Source organism: Myxine glutinosa, chromosome 14 (assembly GCF_964187855.1).
Source record: "Myxine glutinosa chromosome 14, kmMyxGlut1.1, whole genome shotgun sequence".
Lineage (NCBI taxonomy): Eukaryota > Metazoa > Chordata > Myxini > Myxiniformes > Myxinidae > Myxine > Myxine glutinosa.
The window spans coordinates 51,239,543-51,261,808 of record NC_136274.1 but is presented as its reverse complement, the minus strand read 5'-3'; the positions used below and the strand labels follow the sequence as shown (position 1 = coordinate 51,261,808).

The 22,266-nt window shown below is 45.1% G+C and overlaps 1 protein-coding gene across 3 annotated transcripts in view; it reads left to right on the top strand.

The window, feature by feature from the left end:
* The window catches only part of ITSN1 (intersectin 1), a 222,897-nt gene that overhangs the window by 199,333 nt on the left and 1,298 nt on the right, over positions 1–22,266 (top strand). For all 3 annotated transcript variants that reach the window (XM_078768237.1, XM_078768236.1, XM_078768235.1), the window contains 11 exons: positions 3,444–3,635; positions 6,972–7,093; positions 7,577–7,683; positions 7,763–7,946; positions 8,061–8,159; positions 17,196–17,363; positions 17,490–17,702; positions 18,299–18,420; positions 18,513–18,595; positions 21,314–21,397; positions 21,581–21,754. In XM_078768237.1, coding sequence (XP_078624363.1) covers positions 3,444–3,635; positions 6,972–7,093; positions 7,577–7,683; positions 7,763–7,946; positions 8,061–8,159; positions 17,196–17,363; positions 17,490–17,702; positions 18,299–18,420; positions 18,513–18,595; positions 21,314–21,397; positions 21,581–21,754 — 1,548 coding nt within the window. The remainder of the gene's footprint in view (positions 1–3,443; positions 3,636–6,971; positions 7,094–7,576; positions 7,684–7,762; positions 7,947–8,060; positions 8,160–17,195; positions 17,364–17,489; positions 17,703–18,298; positions 18,421–18,512; positions 18,596–21,313; positions 21,398–21,580; positions 21,755–22,266) is intronic.

The following is a 22,266-nucleotide window of genomic DNA, read 5'->3' as shown; positions in this document are numbered from 1 at the left end:
TCCTTGAGTGGCCCAGCGAGAGCCCTGACTTGATCCCAATCGAACATCTCTGGAGAGACTTGAAAATGGCTGTCCACCGACGGTCCCCATCGAACCTGACAGAGCTTGAGAGGATCTGCAGAGAAGAATGGCAGAAAATCCCCAAATCCAGGTGTGCAAAGCTTGTCGCATCATACCGTAGAAGACTCGAGGCTGTAATCACTGCCAATGGTGCTTCAACTAAGTACTGAGTTAAGGGTCTGAATACTTATGTCAATGTGATATTTCATTTTTTTCTTTTTAATAACTTTGCAAAACTTTCTAAAATCCTGTTTTCTCTTTGTCATTATGGGGTATTGAGTGTAGATTGATGAGGGGAAAAATGAATTTAAACGATTTCAGCATGAGGCTGCAACATAACAAAATGTGAAAAAAGTGAAGGGGTCTGAATACTTTCTGAATGGCACCAATGACTGGTGGCGTCCATCGGCAGTGCTCAGAACTGGCTTCCTGTTGGTTTTTATTGTTATTTAGTGTAGTTAATGGGCATTTCCTGCGCTTCTGTCTGTGGTGCAGTGCCAAAAGAGATAAAGGATAAATCACGTCGGGAACGACGAACAGGGAATTACTTAACCTAATCCCTGTGCTAAATAACATGCCCCACCCCCTCGTGACGGGGACAAATATACAACTTCCCCCGACATCCGGGCTAAACAGGTCCTCTACTTATTACATGGTGGTGGTTTTTCTTCTTCACAACAGTCGGAGCATGTTACCTACACAAATCTACTTGGTCTAAAGTCATCTCTACCCCACCGATGTAACAATACATTTTCTTAATTGGATGAAAATTAACGAAGTTATAGTATTTTAATGACAATTATATTTTTGTTTAAACAATGGAATGGTTTCAACAAACAACGTTCCCTCTCCTCCCGTGTGGCCCTGAATGAGAGAAATCCAGCGCCCCTTCCTGTTCTGGCTGGAGTTCCCCAAGGTAGTGTTCTGGGCACTGTGCTTTTTCTGGTCTTCATCAATGATCTATCTGACTCTCTGTAAAATCCTCTCTATCTCTTTGCTGATGACTCCACTCTCTGCCGCTCCATTCCTCATCCCTCAGATCGGCAGTCTGCAGCCTCCTCACTCTCTGCAGACCTGGACAAATTCACAGACTGGTCAAACAAGTGGAACATGTCTTTCAATCCTGACAAATCTCACACTCTTACTATGTCTCTCCGAAAAGACCGACTGGAAAACCCTCCCATCTACGTTCTCAACAATCCTCTCCAAGAAGTTCTGTCGCTCAAGCTTTTGGGTCTCACTATCTGCCATGATCTTTCTTGGGAAAACCACATTTCCAAGCTGGCCTCCAAAGCCAGTCGTCGACTGGGCATCCTCCGTCGTGCGAAGTCCTTCCTTGGCACACCTGAGCTCCTCACCACATACAAGGCTTTCATCCGCAGCTCAATGGAATACTGTTCCCCCTTCTGGGCCGGTGCTCCTGCCTCACACCTAGCTCGGCTTCACGCTGTTGAAGCCAAAGCTTGCAGAATCATTGGAATCTCCTACGATGAAGCTAACTCCGAGGGCCTTTCACTCACTCACCGCAGGCAGGTTGGTGGTCTTTCTGTCTTCTACCGACTCCTCTCCGGCCTTGTTCCCCCCAGCTCTCTCTGGGCTCTGTCACCCAAATATTCCTACAGGTCGCACAAGATCTGCCTGCAACCCTCTTATGGTTAAACTGCCAAAATCTAGGCTCTCTGCTCACCTTCACTCTTTCATTCCCCTTTTCTCCCGCCTCTGGAACAAACTCCCCCACTCCCTTCAATCCCACTCCTCCCTCCAGGTCTTTAAAACAGCTGTTCACCACCATCTCTTATCTTCCCCCATCCAAAACCTTGATCTTTTCTACCCCCGCTAATTCACCCCAGATACACTTTTTCGAAATTTCAACTTCTTTCTTGGAAGTCCTTGCAGTGTCCATATGTCTTATACCTCTCCCACCTCCCCCCAAGCCCTCTCCCTCCCACAGTTCTCTCGATGTCCCTGCTCTCAAATGTTGTGTTTGTGTCCTTCCCCGTCTCTCCCCATCTTGTCTACCGCTCCCCTTATTTTGTGCTTTATGTGTCGGTTTGACTTTTTGTGTGATTAATGTTAGCTCTTTCACGAGCCTCGATCTTGTATACAAAAAAATATAAAAAATGGAGATAATTAGGTTCAAAGTTCACAATACAGTTCACACGCACAAAGAATGTGCACACGTAGAGCTTTTTATTCATACCAAACATGTATGTCAGGGATCTCCTTCGAATTACAATGTATGGCTCTCAGTAAAACATCGAAATTTCGCGATCGTCGTGTCTTTTTGAGCACATTTTGAGAAGGACATTTTAGATTCTTCGTCGAATTTCACTTTTCTGTTGTTTCTTGGAAAAATGTTTTGGTGCATAATAATCTGGAGAAGTTACTCTTTCTTTCCATATAAAAATCTGAATTTGGTCCCTGTGGTCATATTTTGACTCCGGCTTTTTCTCGCTAAGAGAAATGCCCCCAAGTGTCTGCTTTTGCCAAAGCCAGTCACATATTGTCCGGGCCATTTTAGGATTTCTGTGTGGAATAAACTGAGATTTCGTAATTTTTTCAGCTTTTTTGTTTTATTCCACTGCAAACCAAAGAAATATGTGGATACCAAAAGATTTTTTAATTTCAACAATTTTCTGGAAGAAATGGTGCATTATTTGAAAAATGTGCATGGGTGCCAATATTTTTGGCCATGACTGTGTAATGAAAATATATCATGCCTCGCAATATCATGTGCAAGTGTTTTGTAAATTTTATAAACCCCGTTTTCATTGATCATAAATAACTCACTCTTCCACTCTATCTCATTTTCAGCAATCTTGATTTTTCAGCCTATGTATCTCAGCAGAAAAGTCATCTAGCTGGGTATTGATTATTAATCATAAAGATAAATCCCCTCAACAATAGTCAATGTCGGTAAATTATCCTACTTCCACTCTATGTGCAACATTACTTTTTGGTAACGTAATTACTTACTTTTTGCATTACTTACTTTTCGTAATTACATTACTTACTTTTTGGAAACAAAATCCCCACATGTAAAATTTGAACCGCATTCATTACTTTTCTCCTTTGAGCCTTGCTTGACATCATTACGGGGTGCAGATTTTGAAGAGGTCTTCCGGGTTCACGAGGCCATGTTTGCACGTGGGTCAAATAGCTCTCGGTGTCAATAGGCAGTCGTTGGACGTATGTTTGAACTGACTTGACTCCAACTGAAAGTCGTCTTGAATATTTTTTGTAATTTGGAGAACATGTTATAACTTAACTGCAAATGATAAGGAATATTTGGTAGACTATTCAGAGCTTTCAAAAATCTGAATTTGTGTATCCATGTTGTTCACGTTGATTTAATGCTCCTCTCCTTTGGTGTCACCTGACAGTGTGCCAGGTGATCGCCATTTACGACTACACTGCTCAAAACGAAGATGAACTCAGCTTTAGCAAGAGTCAGGTGATCAACGTAATGTCTAAGGATGATTCAGATTGGTGGAAAGGAGAGTTGAACGGACTTACGGGCCTTTTCCCCTCGAACTACGTGAAGCAAACCACAGACACAGACCCCAGCCAGCAATGTGAGTCTAGAATCCCCTTTGTGTTTTCCCCATCCCAATCCACATGCTTGCCCACGGCATGCCTTAGTCGTGCATGTTCCACTCAGCACATGCATGTCGCTTTGCAAGTGCCAGCCCATTCTGTGGTCCCCTTCACGTGCACGACCCTGCACGCAACTAGTTGATTTCCGATCAATCGTTTTGCGTGTTAGGGCGATTTCCCACGTCAATATTTTTCGGCAACCCTTTTGCAGCCTTCGCTTTCACTGCCCCATCCATACTGCTATTTTTTTTTTCAGTTCGCGTTTTTCGTTCCATACCTTGTTTGCTTATTTCTTTTGTTTCCTTCTTTCTAGGAGCTTGTCTTGTCCGTCATTCACCGCAGCTTGATCCGCAAAGAGACCCACTATGTTTGATTTCCCCGCGAAGGATGGTGGACGTTAAGTCCTGGAACCCCTTTGGCTGGCTTACCTAAACTTTGGAAACCGCCTTCTCATTGGCTGGCCGACCGGATGAACTTTGAAGCTCCACAGCCAATCACGTAGCCATTCGCGAGGCTTTGAGATAGTGGGTCTTTTTGCGACGTCTCACCCTCTCTGCATCCCCCGAAAACAATGCTCCCCTTCCATCGGCATCATTCAGAGATCGTTGAACGCACCGATTTTCCAACAGCTCATAGTTTCCTCTTCTTGATTACGCATTAGCGAATGCCCTTGCGTTCTGCACACGTTTCAAAAAGACCCACTGCGTGCATTTTTTTTCCTCATTTCGCTGCCACATTGGTTCGATCACCACGCATGCATCATTTGTTGTATTGTGATTTCTGTTCAGGCATTTCGGTCGGCGTTGCCATTTACATTGCATTCCCCGCACTTATACCATTGGTCGCTGCCTCATCTGATGCCAAAAATCGAACACTTGTTCATAATTTTTAAACGGAGCACAATTATTATATCGTCGCTTTATGATGATGTTTTGACCTTAAATACGATATGGCATAATGAGGATTACGTTGGACGTTTTAAACTTTTATTTGTGGCTTCGGTTCGGCGGCAGCTTCTTGGAAAAGTTGTGGGGTTTGGTTCTGCGGCCAATGCCGAGGATCAGAAATGTTGAGTGTGAATTGCATAGCTGGTGGTTGTGGTTGAACCTCTTTATTTGTAGCAGTCATAATTTGTCTTTTTTTTTTGTTGCAATAATGTCCCTTTTTCTTTCAACGGAGTCTCCAAAGAACCAGCTTTAAAAACGTTCTCCATTAAAAAAGAAATAAGCTCGGTGTCATGTTTGGACAGCACAGAACTTTAAAACGAGTTTGTCTTGTAGCTCTTGTAAATAATTCAGGCATTTGGGGGGGAGGAGGGGACACTTAGTCTTATGATGGCAATGGGACATTTCCTTTCACGAAGCCATGTGCTGCTAATGCAGTGCAGGTCCTGAGAAGGTTTGCTTTCATGTAGCACTTTCCTCTTGGGCATATTGTCCTCATTTGGTAGCACTCGGACTGTGGCCTGGAACCGCCATTTTGTTTTTCTGGCAACTGTCTGGGCATATATTGAAGTTCCTCCCCACCCCACATGGATACATGGACGGACGGCGGCGCGGGCGGACGGCGACGCGGGCAGACGGCGACGCGGGCAGACGGCGACGCGGGCAGACGGCGACGCGGGCAGACGGCGACGCGGGCAGACGGCGACGCGGGCAGACGGAGACGCGGGCAGACGGAGACGCGGGCAGACGGAGACGCGGGCAGACGGAGACGCGGGCAGACGGAGACGCGGGCAGACAGACGCGGGCAGACGGAGACGCGGCAGACGGCGACGCGGGCAGAGACACACTTCAGTGTCGGATGGTGGTGACTCGCATTAATTTGTATTTCTTGCAGAAACTTCTATTGACCTGATGAAATTAAATTCCAGCTGTTGTTTAACGAGCAGCGATTTTATGGGTAAAGCTTTAATACGGTAATACACACACCTCGGCATTTCATTCGGGCTTACTCGATGGTTCAGGTGCCATAGCCTGGGTTTGCACATTGCCCATGGGTCGCGAGGTGTACTTTGCCTTGTTTACACCTTACCTTTTTGAGACATATCGCCTTCAGTGTTGTGGACAAAGCCTCCACAAGGAGTTTGCAGAGAAATGTTATTCAGTGATTTTTTTTTTTCTTCACCAAACTGCTAAAGTTTCCTTTCCAAGACAGTCTGTCTGTGTAGAACAAAACAATGATCACTTTGAGCCATTTATCAAGATTAATTTAGTCGATTTTTATGTTTTTGTTTTACTCCAAAACGCTTAAATATATAGTATGTTATGTCTTAAAAGCACTGCGCACATTTTGCTCGAACTCCTTGTCACATCTAGTCTGCGCCCATGTATGGAAGATGTGCACGATTGTTTATGCTATATGTAATCACATAAATTAAACATAAAATAAACACTACCTTTTATTCCCTTGTGAATCATTCATTTTGTCGGAGTGTTTCCCATTGTTGTTTTTGATTAGCAACAATGGGAAACGCAAGATCATTGACACGTACGAAGCCGACGGGGGTGTCTCGTGCCCCTCCATTGAGCTCTCCCAGCCGTTTTGCTTTAAACTCGTGAAGTTTGATCCCACGTTGCTGTCGGATTATTTCTTTTTTGTTTTGTTTTGGGGGGGTGTTTTCAGTTCACAAGTATGGCAGAGCAGACATTTACTTCTTCCATTGCCTGTGTTTGACATCACCACAAACGTGTGGTTGTTTACGTTGCCAAATGCTCTCATTTCTGCATTTAAATTAGCTTTTTTGCTGGATGTGATCATGTAGAGAAGAAGAGTTTTTACATTTATAAAAGGGCCACAAAGAGCTTTCTGAGATTGTGTATTTATGTTTTACTTGCACGTGATGTTCGTCGCATGAAAGTGTTTCATTCCAATTTTCCACCCAAGTGCCAATTTGGAAGCAAGCACAGGCAGCTATGTTTGTTTGAATTGCGAATTTCGAATACGATTCGTTAATCCTGAGCGAAGCCAGGCGACGCTCGGCGACTGCGCTTCATTTGCTTGAGCGATGCTAAATTTGCACTCGGGCCTTCGGAACTTTGAGCCCACAGTGCTGCTTTATGTGGACATTTTTGATAATTTTATTTGTTGCGTTCTCTTTTTGGGAGGTTTGCTAAATCATATTTATTTATTAACATGGTAGGTTATGGTTTGACACGTATTTCGACATTGAAGCTACTATATGTCATTGTTTACTGTGCTTGGTAAGTAACTGTTGGACGGGTATGAAAATTCACTCGAGAATTTAGACCGTCGTCCGCTATGGAAATCGCCGGCTTGCTGTGCTTGCTGACTGACAAAGCTGCTATGCGCAGGGTGCGCTGACCTGCATGCACTCGACTCGTTGTCCCCCATGGAGCGCAAGAGGCAGGGTTACATTCATGAGCTTCTGCAAACTGAAGAAAACTACATGAGTGACCTGCAGTTGGTAGTTGAGGTGATGCTATATTTCATCTTGTGATATTGTTTTTGATTTTTATTAATGTAAACGAATTGTTGACCCTCCATTTACTTTGATATTGGGGTGGCTAAAACCCGGTGTAGGAATCTGAATGAGCTCGTGCATTTTGGGCGTCCTGGGGAGGCTCGAGGTGAGGAGAGAGAAAACAGAGTCCACCAACCTGCTCGTCCATTATTTACTAATTTCCTTATAAATGAATGGAAAATGTCCACTGGTGTTTACAATTGACTGTCCTGTCCAGTTTACGAATATGTGATTTCTCTCCAATCTCCTCCACGAGTCTATCAATGTAAAAAAAAAAGCATATGCCTCTCTGACCTTGTTAATTTTATGTTTTATAATCTCATGGGCATATTGAACATTGATATTCTCGATGGTTTCTTGTAATGCTTTATTTATTGTATGCGTCTATGTGTTCACAAAGAAGACTTTCCTATCCTGTCTGACTTCACCTCTCAGGTGTTCCAGAAACCTATGATGGAGTCTGGTCAACTAAGTGAGGAAGAAATGGGAATGATCTTCATCAACTGGAAGGAACTCCTCATGTGCAACATCAAACTGCTGAAGTGAGATTTTCATCCTGTCCCTACTCCAGCATCCACACAGTAAATTCTGGTGCTCCCTCTTATTTTGTGTTTCTGGCAGAGCTCTGCGTGTTCGCAAGAAGATGTCCGGTGACCGAATGCCGGTACAGATGATCGGGGACATTCTTACAGCCCAGTTACCACACATGCAACCGTACATCCGCTTCTGTAGCTGTCAGTTGAATGGTGCCACACTCCTGCAGCTGCGCAATGACGAGCAGCCAGAATTCAAGGACTTTCTCAAGGTGTTTCACCGTTGTTTACCATTTTTGAAACCTGTGATATGATTATTTTTGGTGTTGGGAATTGTGCATTGCCTTTGTGATATTGAACTCATTGTTGTGGACCATCTGCTGCAGAGGTTGGCTGTAGATGTACGGTGCAAGGGGATGCCTTTGTCCAGCTTCCTGCTCAAGCCCATGCAAAGGGTCACACGGTACCCCCTCATTATCAAAAACGTAAGTCAGAAACCTTTCAAAATGTCAGCAAGAATGCTTTATACACTCTACCTTTTCAACTCCTTCCTTCCAGACTCGTGTTTTGATACTTTCTCATGTGATAGTGTGAAGCCACTTGTGGTCATGGCGATAAGTCCAAACTTCACTGATATGATCTTTGAGGGCCGAGATGGTATTGCAAAAAAAAAAAAAAAAAAAAAATTAACAATGCAGAGCCTTGCTGAGATAGATAATAGAACCAGTGGGCTTGATGGAGAACCAGTGGGCTCACTCTCACTCACTCACTCACTCACTCATTCACTCACTGATGACAGACAGATCGTTTCAGATAGGGGTGTGGTGCAGGGGGAACTATAACGCTTCTTGGTAGAGGACATACGTCTACCAGACTGAACAGTTTACGTTTTGTATCCCACTGATACGCCGTATCTGCATTCCGACCTGAACCAAAATCGAATCGGCTTGTACTTGTCACATACCAAACACATCCATCAAGTTTTGTCACAATCCGTCCGCAACTCTTTTTGAGATGTCCTGCTCACAGACAAACAAACAGACAGGGGTGAAAACATAACTACTGTCAACCTTCACTGGCGGAGGTAATGAACAGACAAACCCTGACAGTGGTTCTCAAATATTTTTTGTCTAAGTCACAACTTTAGGCATTTTCCAGATTCTAAATTCAGATTAAATAAAAAATACAATTTTATAATTTAGTGTTTTATTACCCCATGCATGCGAAGCGAAAAGAGAAGTTAAGCAATTAGTTCATTTCATTCTCTGGCTGTCTGTGCGCAAATGTCGGTTTTTGATCAAGGAATACAACAACAACAACAACAACAACAACAACAACAACAACAACAACAACAACATGCATTTTAAGGCCATTTTCCCTGCTCGAGCGGGGGTTAGCCTTGCGGTCCCCATGACAATCTTCTCCATTTTCTCCTATTTTCTGCATCTCTCCTTGTTATAACCCCCTTGCCCGCATTTCTTCTTCCACCATCTTTAGCCAAGTCTTTCTCGGTCTTCCCCGTCCTCTACTTCCTTCCACATTCATTTCCATCACTCTTCTCAACCAGTCACTTTCATCCTTCCTCAACACATGACCAAACCATCTCAACCTGTTCCTCTTCACAGCATCCATCACAGGCTCTATTCCCATCATCTTTCGCAATTTATCATTTGTCTTCCTCTCTCTCAACGATACTCCACACATCCACCGAACCATTCACATTTCCACCCTTTCCAGCCTTCGTTGCTGCTCTACTTTCATTACCCATGTCTCACTCCCATAAATCATAACACTTCTCACACATGCAGCATACGCCTTTCCCTTCAGCTTCAACGACACTCCCCTTCTCGTCAGCACACCATTCAGTTCCCGAAACTTCTTCCATGCACATCTCACTCTGGCAACGTTTGCCGAGTCTGATCCACCTTCTCCATTCAGCATGTCTCCTAGGTAGCAAAATGTTTTCACACCTTCCAGCTTCACACGGCCACTTCCCAGTTCTTTTCACCTCACCACATGCTTTACCACTTGCCATCACCTTCGTCTTTCCGATATTCACCTTCAGACCTTTTGTCTCCATACATTCCTTCCACTTGTTGATCTTCTCCTTCAGTCCATCCATACTTTCCGCAATCAACACCAGTTCATCTGCATACAACAACTCCCACGGCAAAACCCTCCTTTACATTCCGAGCCAGCACCTCCATCACAGCTACAAATAGTGGTGGACTTAGTACTGACCCCTGATGCACTCCCACCTTCACCTCAAACTCACTACTGTTCCCGTCCTTCGTCCTTACAGCTGTGTGCGCTCTCTCGTACCTTGCCATCACTACTCTGATCAACCATTCCTCCACTTCTAACTTCCTCAATGTCCATGTCACTACTTCGCGTGGAACCCTATCGAATGCTTCCTCCAGATCAACAAACCCAAGAAACAACTTCTTCCTCTTCTCCATGTACTTCTCCTGCAACTGCCTTGCAACAAAAAGCACGTCTGTCATTCCTCTTCCTGGCATAAATCCAAACTGCATTTCGTTGATCTTCTTTCTTCCTTATCCTCCTCTCCAACACCCTTTCCAATACCTTCATTCCATGCTCCAATAACTTTATCGCTCGATACGAGCCACAGTCCAGAGGGTCACCTTTCCCCTTGTATGGAGGGACGAGGGTACTCAGTTCCCAAGCCACTGGAATGCGGCCTTCTTTCACCACCAGATTACAGATCTCTGTCATTCTCTTCACACCCCAACTTCCCGCTGCCTTCAACATATCTCCCACAACTCCCGTCGGCCCTCCTGCTTTTCTACTCTTCATTGCTTTTATCGCTTCCTCAACTTCCTTCTCAGTTATCTTCTCTGCCGGTCCTAAAACTGGGTTACTCTCGATGTTGCAGTCCCATTCATTCTCTGCATTCAACAGCATTTCCATATATCTCTTCCATCTTCCTTTAATTCCATCTGGGTCCACAACGATTTGTCCCACTTCATCCTTCAAGCAACTCACCCCCATCACATCGCACCTCTCTTTCGCTATCTGCTTTGCAATCCTGAATACCGCTCTCTGACCCTCTTCTGAAACCAAGCGTTCTCCGTACATTTTCCAACATGCTTCCTGCGCCTTTGCTACCTCTTTCTTTGCAGCCTTCTTGACTGCCTTATAACTTTCATGTTCTGCCTTTTCTGCCCCCGTACCCTTCGCCTTCTGCCACTCCTTGAACTTCTTCCTCTTCTCGTCAATCCTTTTTCCAACTTCATCATCCCACCGCCATGTTTCCGAGTGCTTCGGTGGTCCTTTAGTCCATCCACATACATCACCAACGGCTCCCAACAGACTATCTTTCATTGACATCCCACCTCTTTCAACCTGCACACCTTCATTCTCGGTTGGTACTTCACCCGCCGAGCTCTCCTCACACCTTTCACCCTTATGTCGCAGACAACCAAGTGGTGCTGTGAAACAGCCTCCTCCCCTGGGATCACCTTTATGTCCCGGAGGTGCCCCTGATCTCGCCTACGCACCATCAGGTAGTCCACAGTTGTCGTCGACCCACCTGACGTGTATGTAACAAGCTTATTACAGTCATACCCCGTTTTACGCCATTTCGACCTACGTAAAATCCGACTTTACGCCACTCTTCTAAAGTAAATTTCAGTTCAGTGAACATCATTATGTGCGACTTTACATCACTCCTACGGACGTGAAAAAAAATTATTTTTCCTTAAAAATATATTTAAAATAAATAAAATAGTACATAATGCCTAAGTCACACATAGGCGGATTTGTCGGCGACTACTGGCGACTGGAAAAATCGCCACCACCCGCCGACAATCGTAATGAAACCGTAATGGACGGTCGCCTGTAGTCGTGGTTATTCTCCCCAGGTCGGCTGCAGTCGGCAAGAGCCGCAAAGGGGCAAAATAATTTTTTTAATGTTTAAAAACGGCGCGCTCAGTCGCACTCGAAAAAAATCCGCCATGCTGTCGTGATGGAACCGCCATGCTGTCGTCGGTATCCGTAATAAGAGCGTAAACCGGCCGCAACCCAGTCGCTCATAGTCTTCCGCAATCGCCCCAGCATCGCCCCACCAGCTAGCACGGCAGAGATGCGAATGCCATACGGCCTTCCTGCGGCATCTTCGCGACGACGGGCCGACACTGTTGCGGCTGCATATCGACTACAGAAGAACTGCCACGTCTCCCCTGCGGCTATGGGAGACTGACGACGACAGCAGTAGGACTAGTGGCGGCCGAGTTACGGCCACTGGCGACAGAGATACGACTGCCTGGCGTGGCATTACGACATACCACGATTCCATGGCAAGACAGGATGGTGTGAGGGTCTCCGTGGAGTGAGGTCCTGTGGTGCCGACAAGGATATGGCTTTATTGTTTGGACTTGGGACTTTTGGGAACTTTATTTTTGGGACTTTGGTCCTTTGGAAACTTTATTTATGGGACTTGGGACCAGTGGAAATAATTTGTTGGACTTTATTTCCATTCTCTCTCCCTGCAGAAAAGTTTGATTATTACATTACAATGATACATCTTTATTAACTTTCTTATTGTATATCAAACATCTTTATGCTTCATGTCATACATCATTGAAATGAATAAAGTGAAATGTAAAATAGAGAAATAAAGATTAAAAAAGTTGTGTGAATCGTCTCCAATCGCCGGCGGTCTTATTGCAGTCTTGCGGACGTCGGAGTAAACCGCCACCCGGCCCCAATGCAGTCGCCGCGATCCGCCATCGGTCGTAATCTAGCCGCCAGACTGTCGCCACGCTGCCGCCATGCATCCGCAATGCAGTCGTCTTCGATCTTTAACAGTCGCCATCCCACTCGGGGCGTCGTCGCAATGCAGTCGCAATGTGGCCGCCTGCAGTCGCCATACTGCCGCCTGACCATATTTGACTGCCCGAAATCGCCAGTGGTCGCCGAAAAATCTTGATCGCCGGCAGTCGCCGGTAGTCGCCAAAATATCCGCCTATGTGTGACTTAGGCATAAATTAACAATAAAAGAAGCTAAAAAAAATTTAAAATACAATAAAAAGCACATTAAAAATATTTTAAAATGTACGTACAGTATACTGTACGTTCGCGTAGCTGCTGGATCTCATTCAAAACAGAGGCAACGTACAGTATTCCTTTACTGTGTCTGTGTTAGCCATGGGTCCTAAGAAGGATAGTGCTAGTGTTTCCAAGCGTAATGTGGTTACGATGGAAGATAAGGTAAATCTGATTAAAAGGTATGAAAAAGGTGAAAAAGTGTCGGTGATAGCGCATAGACCTTATCGCGAATCGGAACCGCAATGCGTCATGGGATCGGAAAAGGGGCAATAGCGCCGCCGGCGGTCGCTGTCACTTTGACAGACTGCTTGTTTACATTGACACACTACGTGATCCTTACCACTTTAAACTACTTTTAGGACTTTTTTACTGTGACAAATTAACTGTGAACTGTGATCAGCTCATGAGCCAGTATTTGCAAGCCAAGGACACCGTCGCAAAACTGAAAGCCGCCATTGCAGTATGTAACAAGAAGCTTACTGTTTCGGGCATATCAAACTGTGATGAACTTGTGAAACTTTATACAGGTTTACCTAGTTATGACCTGTTTAAGTGGTTATTAGCAGAAGTATCCCCTCATGCACAGAACCTTCATTATTATAAGGGGAAATTATCAATGGAAGACAAGACCTGGCAAATAAACAATACGACAAAACTCGGAGTTAAGCGATCTCAATCTTTAGAGGATCAACTACTCATGACACTCATGAAGCTTCGGCTTAATCTTCGCGAGGAGGACCTCGCCTTTCGCTTTGGATTAGGACAAAGCACCGTCTCCCAAGTTTTGTTCGCAAGTGTACAGCCATTATAAGTCAAGACCTACTCTCAAGTGCCTTGTTGGTATTACACCAAGCGGAACAATTTCATACATTTCCAAACCTACAGGAGGAAATACGTCGGACAAAAAAATTGTAAAGATGGCGAACATTGTAGACAAGTTCCAGCCCGGCGATATTTGTATGGCCGATCGAGGTTTCAACATTCAGGAACTGTTCTTGCATAAGCAGGTTGTTTCTCTTCTCCAATGGGAACCCCCCTTTCCCTCAAATATTTCTTTAAATCACTGGATTTTAATGCCAAAAAACGCTGAATTTCTTTCACATTAGCCATCTTCCTTTCCGTAAACACAGCGTCGATCGTAGACAGACGCTTCCTCTTCTGGGTTCGTGTTTACGTTTGCCCCCTTTTCGATCCCATCTTGCTTTGCGGTGGAGCGCCCTCTGTTGATGTTTACCGATTCACGATAAGGTCTATGCCTTAGGGCTGCCACGGTCGACGGTATCGACCATCATTCATGATAGGGAACGTATTCTCGCATACGTCACTGAAAAAGCGCCGCCGGTTAAGACTGCTAAAATGTGTGTTTGTGTTCAGAAGAGACGCCATGTTTAAGGTGAATAACATAATCTTATTAATTTTATTTATTATTCTTTACAAATTCATTTATTAATTGTGTTCATTACTCATTGTGTTCATTACACTCATAATTGTGTTCATATAGTTCATTACTATATACTTTCGCGAGTTATTTACACTAGTTTTACGGTGTTTGTCTTCATTTTAAGGCATTTTTAAGGCATTACGCCCGGTTTACGTCAAAAACCGAGTTACGTCACGGCTTATGGAACCAATTAATGACGTAGGCCGGGGTATTACTGTATCCTCTTTCTGGAACTGAGTATTACAAATGAACAAACCAGCTCCATCAGCAAACTCCAAAATCCTTTCACCTTCTCCATTCCTCACACCATACCCGTAACCCCCATGAACTCCCTCAAGACCGTCCATACTCCTTCCCACATGTCCATTTAGGTCTCCTCCTACCACAACAACTTCCTCATCTTTCACGTTTTCCATCAGCTTCTCTATCGCACACCAGAACTTGTCCTTCTCTTCATCGCTCCGACCAACCTGCGGAGCATATCCCGAGATGACGTTCACCAAGAGCTTTCCAATCATCATTTTCACCACCATCAACCTTTCACTCACTCTCGTCACACTCACCACAATGTCTACAAACTCCTAAAAAAACAGGACACCTACACCATTCACGCCTTCTGTGCACCCTTGCCACACAAACTTGTATTTCTGTCCCTGCCTACCCTTCACCATTCTCACACCACTTCCCTTCGATCTCGTCTCCTGCACACAACATATGTCCACTCTTCTTCTGACCAATACTTCCACCACTTTACTCAAGCTTTTGGGTCTCACTATTTGCCATGATCTTTCCTGGGAAAACCACATTTCAAATCTGGCCTCCAAAGCCAGTCGCCGACTGGGCATCCTCCGTCGTGCGAAGTCCTTCCTTGGCACACCTGAGCTCCACACCACATACAAGGCTTTCATCCGCAGCTCTATGGAATACTGCTCTCCCCTCTGGTCTGGTGCTCCTGCCTCACACCTAGCTCGTCTTCACGCTGTTGAAACCAAAGCGTTCAGAATCATTGGAATCTCCCGCGATGAAGCTAACTCCAAGGGCCTTTCACTCACTCACCGCAGGCAGGTTGGTGGTCTTTCCGTCTTCTACCGACTCCTCTCTGGCCTTGCCCCCCCAGCCCTCTCTGGGCTCTGTCCCCCAAATATTCCTACAGGTCGCACAAGATCTGCCTGCAACCCTCTTATGGTTAAACTGCCAAAATCTAGGCTCTCTGCTCACCTTCACTCTTTCATTCCCCTTTTCTCCCGCCTCTGGAACAAACTCCCTCACTCTCTTCAATCCCACTCCACCCTCTAGGTCTTTAAAACAGCTGTTCACCACCATCTCTTATCCTCCCCCAGCCAAAACCTTGATCTTTTCTACCCCCGCTAATTTCGGTCCCCTTGTGTTTTATACCTCTCCCCCCCACCCCCCCCCTCCCCTTCCCACGCCTCCTGCCCCCAAGCCCTCTCCCTCCCACACTTCTCCCTGCTCTCAAATGTTGTGGTTGTGTGCTTCCCCTTCTCTCCCCATCTTGTCTTCCGCTCCCTCTTTTTGTATATTTTGTTTGTCTGGTTGATTTGTTTGTGAAATAAATGTTAGCTCTTTCACGAGCCTCGATTCAGTATACAAAAAAAAAAAAAACTTCTCCTGATCTCCCTGTCATTATCCCTACATTCAATGTCCCAAACTTCAGAAACCGATCTCCACGTCGGGCATCAGACGTTTCGTCGTCATAAATGGAGTGATTTCCACCCTTGCTTCGATCGGGTTCCCCACCTTGAGTTTTGACGGGAGGGAGTGGGGTCCCACACGGGGTACTTTGGGCTGTACCCTTCCCATATGTAGTTGTAATTGTCATGGTTCCCTTTTTGAGGCAATGTTTTGATGGCCGGATGCCCTTCCTGACGCCAACCCTTTTAGTCGCCTCTTACGACACTCAGGGATACGGTGTACCTATTCTAAACCGGGGTGCACACCGGGTGTAATGTTAAATGGTGATGTAATTTTAAATAATGTTAAATGTGCTGTACCAAAGTTTGCACGTACCTTGGTGTACCACCCGTGCTGTACCAAAGTTTGTTTGCGGCAATAAGAAAATCTGCCCCTTTAGGGGTCTACGGCGGAGGGGGGGGGGGGGCGGCTTTCTCCCCCAAAATAGGTATTTGCTTTTTTTTCTCAGAACCTGCACACGCAATTTCGATGAAACTTCACCACAACCTTCATCATCCGTAATGTACCAATGTTTGTTCGAGGCATTCGAAAAATTTGGGTCTGAGGAGGTACACGGGGTGGGGGTGGGGGTGGGGGGAGGGGGGGAGAAGGAGTTGACCCCAAAAATAGGTATTTTTTTTGTTTGTTTAAAGTCTTATGATTCCTCATGCTGCCCTGTCTTCTAGCAGCCATTGAAATTGGTTTAATATACCTTTAGTCAGTGCAATATACTGTTTATTCTCTCAGGTGAGCGCCAGGGGTATTGCCCCTATGTTTTTGTTTCAAGAACCAGGGACTGCCGAGTTGTTAGGGTTAGGGTTAGGGTTAAGGTATAGTTTAGCATGTAGAATTGGATAGAAACACAAACAGCAACAGAGCAACGAAGATATAACAGGAAAATATGACGAATCCAGTTCGGAAAACTTAGCTTTAATGAGGTTGAAGCGCAGGGGCAAATTCGACCAACCCGTGGAAACATCCCCAAACCGGAAGTGATTGCAGTAGATCATTTCTAACTTGGACAAAACACATATTCAAGCTAGAAAATCTATTTTGGTTAAATTGGGTGTAAAAATGTTGTGGGAAGATGAGACTACTTTGAGGCTGTTTGAGAGCAATATTGAAGCAGGCCACTCAAAAACGTAATGAAGTGTGGTCTGCATGCCCATGCACATGCATTGATGATGATACCCTCTTGTATTCTGGAGCGGGCGCGGGTAACAAAACATATGGCAGGACCGTGAATTTGGTTAGTTTATGAATGGTCAAATATGGTTCACAGGTGACTGCTCTTCCTTTTATCTCTCATACACAACAGATTATTGAAAACACTGGTGTGGATCACCCAGATGATGCGCATCTCAGGCAGGCACTGGAGAAAGCTGAGGAACTGTGCTCGCAAGTGAATGAAGGCGTGCGTGAAAAGGAGAATTCTGATCGCCTTGAGTGGATCCAGGCTCACGTCGTGTGTGAGGGCCTCTCGGAGGTGTGTCCTCAAGTTTGCCACTTGACTATAGGTGGCTGATATTGATTTCCTCGCTTTTGCCAAAATTAATCATTGATCATGGCGTAGTTGTTACCATACTCTTTGTGCCTGCCATCCCTCCACAAGCAACTGGTGTTCAACTCGGTGACCAACTGCCTGGGTCCTCGAAAATTCCTCCACAGTGGAAAACTGTACAAAGCGAAGAGCAACAAAGAGCTCTTTGGGTTCCTCTTCAATGACTTCCTGCTGCTTACACAGCTTATTCGTCAGCTCAGCTCAACCGCTGGTGACCGTCTCTTCAGCCGCAAGTCAACTTTGCAGTATAAAATGTACAAAACGGTGAGAGTTTACTGGAGGACGAATGTCTGGGAATGAGTTAATGACTTTCTTCCACATACATACTTCATTGTGGAGAGGAATTTGCTATACGGTGGTCTCTGTTTGGTCCTTTAGGCCTTTTATTTTGATGAAGCTTTAGATAGGAAGTTGAAGTTTGAACGCAACTTTTCTCATTGTGCATGTTTTTAAAAATTTTCTGTGAATCGATTATTTTCGTTAACAATTTGGGGTTTGAGATATCGCTTCTGTTTTCGAACTGGCGAAGCTTCTTGGAGACTGATTACTCCAAGGAAAGTAGTTGATTGAGCTGCTTGTATTCCTCTTTGGGATGTCTATTTTAGGTTATTTGAATCCACCAAGGTATGCTCCGTACATGCCCCTTCCTTCCTTTAGCCCTATCAGATTTATTTCCCTCCTCTCCCCACTTCTCCCACCCTTCCCTGCACTCTTTCTCAAATTAGCTTCCTCCCCTTGACCCCCTTCCAAAACAGTGTGTCCATTATAAATGGATGGCCCCCTTTTCCCCTTTCAGGCTGTAATTCTTTCCTGGTGTGAAATTTGACATTATGTATTTTTCTGTCACCTACCTTCTCAAGCCAATTTTCTTGAATGAAGTTCTCGTGAAGCTACCCTCCGACCCATCGGCCGATGATCCACTCTTCCACATCTCCCACATTGATCGAGTATATACGCTGCGTGCAGAGAATATCCATGAGAGGTGCACATACAAATAAACAAAAAATAAACCCTACCACCCTCCCTTGTTACTTCGTCGTTTATTCTTTTTTAATGCTCATTTTGGTGCAATAGGACCGCGTGGGTACAGAAGATCAAAATGGCGTCGGAGCTTTACATTGAAACGGAGAAAAAGAAGCGGGAAAAGGCGTACCAAGGTACGTGCACTCACTTGGCTGGATTTGCCATCTTGCGCTATTGTTTCCGCTCTTAACACTCGATCAGCATGTGAAGCACAACCCGTTTGAAAGGTTTGTAACACTTCGAAACGCGTTTAGGAGATGGATACTCATTGGTTTAAATTATTCTATGATAGTTTGCATTTTAACAGCAAGGTTGGAGTTGATTCTTATTTTATTATTTTGCCTATGCAAATTAAACTAGAACGGCATTCGGTAGAGAGCATACCTCCGCCAGGCTGAACAGTTTTTTTTTTTTTTTTGTTTTTTTTTTTTTTTTTGTATACAAGATCGAGGCTCGTGAAAGAGCGAACATTAATCACACAGAAAGACAAACCGACACATAAAACATATAACATCGGGAGCGGTAGACAAGATGGGGAGAGAGGGGGAAGGACACAAACACAACATTTGAGAGCAGGGACCGAGAGACATGGAGACATCGAGAGATCTGAGAGAGGGCGAGGGCTTTGGGGGGGGGGGGGGGCATGGGAAGGGGGCGGTGGGAGAGGTATAAAACATATGGACACTGCCAGGACTTCCAGGAAAGAAGTTGGAATTTCAAACAAGGTGGATCTGGGGTGAATTAGCGGGGGTAGAAAAGATCAAGGTTTTGGATGGGGGAAGATAAGAGATGGTGGTGAACAGCTGTTTTAAAGACCTGGAGGGAGGAGTGAGATTGAAGGGAGTGAGGGAGTTTGTTCCAGAGGCGGGAGAAAAGAGGAATGAATGAGTGAAGGTGAGCAGAGAGCCGAGATTTCGGCAGTTTAACCATCAGAGGGTTGCTGGCAGATCTTGTGCGACCTGTAGGAATATTTGGGGGACAGAGCACAGAGAGAGCTGGGGGTGCAAGGCCGGAGAGGAGTCGGTAGAAGACAGAAAGACCACCTACCTGCCTGCGGTGAGTGAGTGAAAGGCCCTCAGAGATAGCTTCATCGTGGGAGATTCCAATAATTCTGAAAGCTTTGGTTTCAACAGCGTGAAGCCGAGCTAGGTGTGAGGCAGGAGCACCGGCCCATAGGGGAGAACAGTATTCCATTGAGCTGCGGATGAAAGCCTTGTATGTGGTGAGGAGCTCAGGTGTGCCGAGGAAGGACTTCGCACGACGGAGGATGCCCAGTCGGCGACTGGCTTTGGAGGCCAGCTTGGAAATGTGGTTTTCCCAAGAAAGATCATGGCAGATAGTGAGACCCAAAATCTTGAGCGACAGAACTTCTTGGAGAGGATTGTTGAGAAAGTAGATGGGAGGGTTGTCCAGTCGATCTTTTCGGAGAGACATAGTAAGAGTGTGAGATTTGTCAGGATTGAAAGACATGTTCCACTTGTTTGACCAGTCTGTGATTTTGTCCAGGTCTTCAGAGAGTGAGGAGGCAGCAGACTGCCGATCTGAGGGAAGAGGAATGGAGCGGCAGAGAGTGGAGTCATCAGCAAAGAGATAGAGAGGATTTTCGAGAGAGTCAGAGAGATCATTGATGAAGACCAGAAAAAGCACGGGGCCCAGAACACTGCCTTGGGGAACTCCAGCCTGAACAGGAAGAGGAGATGAGAGAAACCCATTCAGGGCCACACGTTGACGACGACTAGAGAGGAAGTCTGCCAGCCATGCGTGGAGATTTCCATGGATACCAAAGGAGGAGAGTTTGGTGAGCAGAGCGGGGTGCCAGACCGTGTCGAAGGCACGTGATATGTCGAGGGAGACAGCCCTAATTTCCTGTTTGGCATTGAGGACCTCCATCCATTGTTGAGACAGCAGAAGCAGCATGTCCAGAGTAGAGTGACCTGGTCTGAAACCAAATTGATGATCAGAGATCAAGCAGTTTACATTTTCTGTCCCGCTGATAGGCCAGATCTGGATTTGACTCTGAACCAAAATCGAATCGGCTTGTTATTGTCGATTGACCAACTCATCCACTTATCTTTGTCATAAGTCGTCCCTTTGAAATATCATACTATATGTCGTTTTTGTCCCTATTGCCCGATGGTGAAGAATCACTTAAATAAATTCACGTGTCTGGTTCCGTACTTGGATCTTCACCAACATCGAATGAATTCGTCCTTGTCACACACACAACCTGCCCAACAAATTTCATCCAAATCCGTCCATAACTTTTTGGACGGATATCCTGTGAAATATCGGCTTTAGCCCTATTCACTTAATGGTGAAGAATCACTTGAAACATTCTCTGATCCAGATCCAGATTCGAAACTTTACTAAAATTGAACCAATTCTTTCTTGTCACACACCCGAACTATCCACCAAGTTTCATCCAAATCCGTCTCCAACCTTTTGAGATATCGTGCTATATATCGTTTTGGGCCCTATCTGTCAATGGTGAAGATTCACTTTAAAATTCCAGATCCGGATTCGGATCTTCACCAAAATCTTGTCAGTTCTTCCTTGTCACATACCCAAACTTTCCACAATATTTTGTCCAAATCCGACCACAACTTTTGATATATCTTGTTCACAAACAAACCAACAAAAAGACAGACACAGACAGACAGACAGACAGACAGAAGTGAAAACATAACCTCCGCCCATCTTTGTTGGTGGATGTAAATATACACGTGATTGCCATTATTTAGTATTGTCAACGATAACCTCTCATCAAGTGCTTGTATGCATGATACATTAAAAGCAATACTTCGGATAAATATGATATTCGCAAAAGCATTTGTCCACCTGCACTTCGACAGCTCGTACGCAGCGAACGACTGGCATTGGAAGGCTCATGGTGAATGTCGTGGAGGGAATCGAACTCAAGGCGTGCAGATCCAATGGTAGGCGGGGCCCTGTCCTTGGTGCAACGAAAGATGTGGTGCTTTTAGGAATATGGGATTTGGAAGAATTGATGATGCTGAGCTTCATGGATAATGGAAAGAAGTTGCAAGTAACCAACCGAGTACACAAAATGACCTGTCGTGATTTTCTCCCCTCTTCCCACAACTCCCAAACACCCAAAGGAAGGAGCAACCCTTATTGCGAGGTGACGATGGGTGCACAATGCCACATCACCAAGACTATCCAGGACAGTACCAGCCCAAAGTGGAACTCAAACTGTCAGTTCTTCGTGAAGGACCTGGACCAAGACGTCCTTTGCATCACCGTTTTTGAACGTGACCAGTTTTCTCCAGATGGTACAAAGTGCTTCTTTCTGTGCCTCATTTAAGCAGGCTCCCAATTCCCCTGTATGTCTTGTTTCAGCTTCGTCTGTAATGTTTGTTTATCAAGGCTGAACGTGAGGAGGAGCCTCGTCGGCACTTGTATGATTATGAGAGAGGGCATAAACTAGAACGACACTCGGTAGAGAGCATAGCCCCTGCCAGGCTGAACAGTTTACATTTTGTATCCCACTGATAGGCCTGCATCTGATAGGACTGGAAGGTCTGCATCCGTACTTTAAACATTTGTCATTATCCAATAATAACTCTTTTTTTTTCTTTTTTTTTTAGATATAATGCCATGTATCGTTTTTGGCCCTATCTCTCAATGGTGAAGAATCCCTTTTTTTTCTTTCTTTTTTTAATATACATATATTTTTTTGTATACAGAATCGACGCTCGTCTAAGAGCTAATGAGCTAAAACCCCGACTCTCCTGCTACTTAAAAACATTTCTCATATCCGGATCCCAATCTTCACCAAAATCGA